The 6,594-nt window shown below is 37.9% G+C and overlaps 1 protein-coding gene across 1 annotated transcript in view; it reads right to left on the bottom strand.

Annotated features, from left to right (window-relative positions):
- The window catches only part of RAB3GAP2 (RAB3 GTPase activating protein subunit 2 (non-catalytic)), a gene marked incomplete at its 3' end in the record, with an annotated part of 103,863 nt that overhangs the window by 56,042 nt on the left and 41,227 nt on the right, over window positions 1–6,594 (bottom strand). The window contains exons 3-4 of the mRNA XM_008590443.1: window positions 5,554–5,677; window positions 4,608–4,689 (exon numbers count right to left, since the gene is read on the bottom strand). Of these exons, the coding sequence (XP_008588665.1) occupies window positions 4,608–4,689; window positions 5,554–5,677 (206 nt within the window). The remainder of the gene's footprint in view (window positions 1–4,607; window positions 4,690–5,553; window positions 5,678–6,594) is intronic.

Below are 6,594 nucleotides of genomic sequence, written 5' to 3'. Positions count from 1 at the left end.
CTCACTGGCTGAGCGAGGCGCGGGAGCAACGCCGAGGCTTGCGATCCCGTTGCCGGTCCCCGGTCCGGTACGGGGGCAACACTGAGGGTTGCGATCCGTTGCCGGACACGGAAAAAAGATAAAAAAAAAAAAAAAAGAAATGCTTTTGCTGTATCCCACAGGTTTTGGTATTTTGCTTTTTTCATCTTCATTGGTCTCCAGGACCTTTTAAATTTCCTTTTTGATTCTTTTTTAACTCATTTGTTGTTTAAGAGCATGTTGTTTAATATCCATGTATTTGTATGGTTTCTAGTATCCCTTTGTGGTTTATTTCTAGTTTTATGCCATCATGGTTGAACAAGGTAGCTGATATGATTTCAATTTTTAAAAAATTTGTTGAGACTTGTTTTGTGACCTAACAATATGGTCTAATATGGTCTTTTCAAGAGAATGTTCCATGTGCTGCTGAGAAGAATGTGTATTCTGCAGCTGTTGGATGAAATGTTCTATATATGTCTGTTAGGTAGAATCGGCCTGTAGGAGAGATTAATTCTGATGTTTCATGGTTACTTTTCTGTTTGTATGATCTGTCCTTTGGTGAAAATGGAGTGTTAAAGTCCCCAACTATTATTGTGTTGGAGTCTGTTTCTCCTCTCTTGTTAAGACTAATAGTAACTTCTTTGTATTTATATAATTATGTGGTATGGATTGACTGAATTGTGTGCCTCAAAGTTCACATATTAGAAGCTTAATTCCCACTGTAACTGTTGAGGGTAGGAAATCCTATTATGGTAATTGAAAGGTGGGGATTTGAAGAGATGATTGGATTGTAGGACCACGCAGTAGTGAATGGATTAATAATGGTGGGCAGAGGTGTGGTTCTGAGGCCTTTAAAAGGAGAGGAGGTGAGAGTACCCTCTCTTTCTATGCTGCCATTTCCTGCCATGTGAGACGCTTGCATTGCTATAAAGCCATCACCAAAGAAGATCCTCACCAGATGTGTCCCCTGGACTTTGGACTTCCCAGCCTCTGAAACTCTAAGCAATAAATTTCATTTGCTTATAAATTACCCGTTCTGTGTATTTTGTTATAAGCAACAGAAATAGACTAATACATTATACACACACACACACACACACACACACACATTTATGTAACGTTCTGGAGTTGGGTGCATATATATTGTTATATCCTCTTATTGAATTGATCCCTTTATCATTATGTAACGACCTTCCTTATTTTTTTTTTACTTTCCTTGGCTTTAAGTCTATGTTATCTAAGTAGAGTTACTCCTGCTCTTTTTTTGTTTCCATTTCCATGAAGTATCTTTTTCTATCCCTTGACTTTCAGACAGTGTGTGACTTTATAGGAGAAGTGTATTTCTTGTAGCCAGAATATTGTTGGTTCTTGTTTATAATCCATTGAGCCTCTCTGTGTCTTTTAAATTGTGTCATTTAATCCACTTTACATTTAGAGTTATAATTGATATATAGGGATTTGTTACTCCCATTTTGTTCCTTTGGTTCTGGTTTTTTTAATCCTTTTTTCCAATCTTACTGTCTTTCTTAGTGATTGAGCAGTTTTCTCTAGCAGTGTATTTTGATTTCTTGCTATTTATTTTTAGTATGTCTCTTATAAGTTTTTGTGTTGGTTACATGAAACTTACAAAAAATATGTTATAGTTATAACAGATTACTTTAGACTAATTAAGAAAAAAGAAAGAACCAAAACCAACTCTGTCCTCTGGTGTCATTCCCCACCAGTTTTTGACAATTTCCTGTTTCAAGTTACATCTTTTAATACTGCCTATCTCTTACATGGTTGCTGTATATATTACTATCTTGTTAGGTTTGTCCTTTAGTCTTCATACTAAGTAAGGATAGAGGCGATTTATTCACCAACCTTAGGACATTGGAGTATTCTGAAGTCATCTGTGAATTTACTTTACTAATAAATTATGTACCTGCAAATGTTTTCTTACTGCGCCTTAACAGTATCCTTTCAGATTAAAGAACTCCCTTCAGTATTTCTTGTAAGGCAGGTCTAGTGTTGATAGATTACCTTAGATTTTGTTTGTCTGGGAAAGACTTTATTTCTCCTTCATATGTGAAGCTTAGTTTTGCTGCATAGAGACTTCTTGGTTGACCATCTTTTTCCTTCAGTACTTTGAATATATCATCCCATTCTCTACTGGCACATAGGGTTTCTTCTGAGAAATCTGCTGAGAGACACACTGGGGTTCCACTGAATTCTATATGCTTCTTTTCTCTTGCTGCTTTTCAGTATTCTTTCTTTGTCTTTGTTTTTTGATAACTTGATTGTGATGTGCCTTGGGGTGCTCCTCCTTGGACTGAATTTGACTGACAACCTCTGAACTTCCCAAACTTGGATGCTGTTGTCTTTCTCCATACTTGAGAAATTTTCAGCCATCATTTCCTTAAATATGTTTTCTGAGTCTCTTCCTTTTTTGTCTCCTTTGGGTATCCCAATTATGCAGAAGATATTTCACTTGAGGAAGTCCCATATTTGCTGTATTTCTGTTTCATTTTTTTCTTATTCTCTTTTCTTTTTGCTCCTCTAATTTGAAAATTTCATATGTTCTCTCTTCAAGCTCACTGACTCTTCTTCTGTTTGATTAAATCTGCTGTTGGAGCTTTCTACTGAGTTTTTCAGTTCAGATAATGTATTCTTTATTTCTAGAATTTCTATTTGGTTTTCTTAAATTGATTCAATTTCTTTCTCAAGTTTCTCATTCTGCTCCTGGATTGTTTTCCAGATATCATTTCATTTTCTATCTGTATTTTTATGTGACTCCCTGAACATCCTTAAGATGGTTATTCTGAATTCTCTGTCATACATTTCATAAATTCACTATTTCTCCGGGTCCACTGCTGATGTGTTTGTTTTCTTTGTTGGTGTCATATTTCTCTGTTCTTTCTCAGTCTTTGTGTCTTAACACTGATGCCTGTGCATTTGAGGAGACTGCTACCTCTTCTAGGTTTTATAGATGTTCTTAGGTGGTGTTAGATCTTTATTGGTTAATATCAGAGGTTCGTCTCTGCTCTGTGGTTTTGGTTAATTCCAAAATTGTTGAAACTTTTTGTGGGAACCAGCATTTGAGCTCTGTGGTTGCACTAAATTGCTCCTTTGCTGTTGATTCTATGGGGAAGGCGTTTTATGCAGACTGGATTTTCATTGTCAGTCTTCTAATCACTTCTGGGTCTTCTGAGGTCTGAATACACCTGGGCTGTGTGGAAATTCTGGTCCAGACCTGAGTCTTTCCAGCAAACTGTGCCCCTTGCAATTCTATTGCCCTGACCAGTCTCCACTGAGTGGGCCTGTGCTGATCAGAAGGCAGATCAGCTACCCACTCTGCACCTCAATGCTGTCCTAGTAGGCCAGCCTCCCTACCAAACTCCAAAGCTTCCCATGGGGTGTGCTGTGACTGGGTCCCTTGTGATAACTCACTGGCCCCTGGGTAGTTCCTTTCTTCGGTGTCAGCCCTAGCCTCTTGCTCCTACTTGGGTCCACATGAACCCTGTTGGTGGTCTTGTTGGTCTGGGGGCTGGTATGGTATGTTCCAAGACCCTCTTCTCCCCTATAGACTTCAAGTAACTTCATGCAAAGGGCTCAGCTGAGGGTTTTTTTTTTTGCTGGCTCCTTCTCTGTGTGCTATAGCTTCTTCCTGCCTCTCACAGGGCCGGCCCTGATGCAGCCCTGGCTGAAACGGTAGGAGTCGTTTCTTCTTCTCACCGTAGCTTCTCCCACCTTCTCAAACTCTGCAGGCCTCTCCTCCTCTTTCCCCATGCTCCTGCAATTCCAGATTGTCAGTCTTTGCTTTTTTTTGTGTGTGTGACCAGCTGCACCGCGCTCAGCCAGTGAGCGCACCGGCCATCCCTATATAGGATCCGAACCCGCGGCGGGAGTGTTGCTGCACTCCCAGCACTGCACTCTCCCGAGTGCGCCACAGGGTCGGCCCAGTCTTTGCTTTTTAATAGTTGTTAATTGGTCCATTGTTGGGGAGAGTGACCCTGAGAATCGTCTACTCCATCATCTTGATGACATCTCTCTTTTCTTACTCATTCTTATCAGATAGATAAAAATTTAATTGAAAACAGTTTTTGGCTCAAGGTTCCAGGTTAGGAGCTCCATCATGTAACTACACTAGAGTTCATGGTTTTAAGAATTTTACTGGGTTAGCAAGAAACTTGAATGTACCCCTTGCATTTCTGAGTATTTGTGAATTTTAAGAATTAATGTATCACTGATTAAGCACAAGCCCAATACTAGCAAAGCAGAGAAGACAATGACTGCCCTTGACTTTTTTGAATAAATAAAATTAGTAATGAAGAAAAGACAGAAAAGAAAAAATGTAAAAATATTTTAATGGGATTATTTCTGAACTCGTCCTTAAATCTTCAAAGAGGATTTTTAGAAAAAAATAATCATGTGATGAATAAAACTAAAATTTGCTAACCAAATCATCCTCTACAACCTCTAAAGTTGGATGTGTATACATTTACTAAACATTCCAAAACATACAACTGCTTAATAGAATCACCTACAAGTCAAATGATTTCATACATATATTTAACACAAAGAGGAACAAAAAATTAAGATGAACCTACCCTTCTTCAACATTTAAAGAACCACTCCAACCAACAGCAAATTGCATTTCCTCCTTTCCTTTATCACTGTATTTCCATTTTGCTGAAAAAAGTAAGATATGTAAAATAACTTTAAATATAGTATACCGAAACAGTAATTTATAAATTTTGCTCCTTCCTTTTAGAATGATGAGTACAAAATTTAGTGGTTGTGTATTAACTGACTTGGGTTCTTTATAGGTAAATCTAAAATAATGTTTCAAAAATTTTATAAGATTTTTATAAAACTACCTAGTCTCCTAGCCTTTAGTCTCTTCTTCCTCCAAATACACCCATATGATGTTGTCATAGCTCCAGCAGAATAAAGTTGTTAATACCTATGTACTATCCTACTTATTTTAAAGATTACCTTTATCTTCAGATGGCAAAGAAAAATTTTCTATTAGATTTATGCTACTGGAGGGTAAACTTGCTTTGTAAGAACATTCCATAGCCATTTTATATATAATTATATTTTGATCACTGAGATTGCTCATATCCTATGCATCTCCAAACCTTAATTTTAATCTTTAACAAAAATTGTGAGCTAAAAACTTATGCCCAAAATAGAAATCTATATTACTATGCATTTACAAACTATTAGTTTACTGTCACTAAGAAGGGATCAGCAATCTTTCAGCTCTGACTGCCCATGCAAGTATTGGGCAATGCCCAAAACTGCCTCTGAAGGACCACAGAGAGACAGCTAAAGTATCTGCATCCAGGAGAGAAAAACAGAGAGGAAACAAACAGAAAGAAAAGAGAGAAATACAAAAAAGGAAAGAAAAGAGGTGTTATATAAAATAAACTACAGATGCCACCGTATAATGCATATAATAGAAATAACATTTTTTCTTTCCACCTAATCCGTTTTCTATTCTATTCTACGCTCTAAAATAAAGGCCACTGAAAATAATAGGGTACTTACGCACTAGAAATACAGCTTTTTGCTCCCGAGCTATAACCATAAGATCATTGGTTGGAGATAAGGATAAAACACAATCTTGAAGCCAAGAAGTTTTCTGTGTTTTGCAAGTATTTCCTTCTTCCTCCTGTGGGTAAAACTACAGTTACTGAATATGCAAAAATATCAAGAGTATTTCAACTCAACTTTGTCTGCCTTGAAAAGCAAGGGGGAGGGCCAGCCCAGTGGCGCACTGCTACAGTGCGCCGCTTGGGAGCGCTGCGGCACTCCCACCGAGGGTTCGGATCCCACATACAGACCGGCCGCTCACTGGCTGAGCGAGGTGCGGGCGCAACACCGAGGGTTACGATCCCATTGCCGGTCCCGGTCTGGTACGGGCGCGACACTGAGGGTTGCGATCCATTGCCGGTCACGAAAAAAGACAAAAAGGAAAAAAAAAGAAAAGAAAAGAAAAGCAAGGGGGAAATACAAATTATGATCAAGTTCTGTCTGACACCATCCCAACAAAAGGACTATGAGCAATCCTGAAAGCAAATTTTGCCCTTTAAAGACTAACCATGATGAAAATATGCAAAATAGATAAATGTCATTTGCCTGAAAGCAAATTCAAAGAAACTATTCCACGATCATTGGTTATATCCCTAACATTGCTTAGCCATCTCATAAATGTCTATTTCTAGTCACATGAAAACAGAAAGCAAAACTTCACGTGGATTAGCATTCTAATCTCATCTATTGATGACAGGGGAAATAAAGCAGATTTTCCTTTCTATGCCCTCTCTACCTCTCTCTCTTTCCTTATGACTGTGAGACTGAAAGTATATCCTCCTAGTTTGTCACAGTAAAGTTAGATGTGTAAAAGGGAGCATTCCATATTACAAAAACAGGCTAGAAGATACTACCATATTGTTATGTTATGTTTTATGTTATGTTATGTTATGTTATGTTATGTTGTTATGTTATGTTGTTATGTTATGTTATGCTATGCTATGCTATGCTATGCTATGCTATGCTATGCTATGCTATGTTATATTATATCATCAT

Source organism: Galeopterus variegatus, unplaced genomic scaffold (genome assembly GCF_000696425.1).
Source record: "Galeopterus variegatus unplaced genomic scaffold, G_variegatus-3.0.2 Scaffold6102, whole genome shotgun sequence".
In the NCBI taxonomy this organism is placed as follows: Eukaryota; Metazoa; Chordata; class Mammalia; order Dermoptera; family Cynocephalidae; genus Galeopterus; species Galeopterus variegatus.
This window is presented reverse-complemented; position numbering and strand designations above follow the sequence as displayed.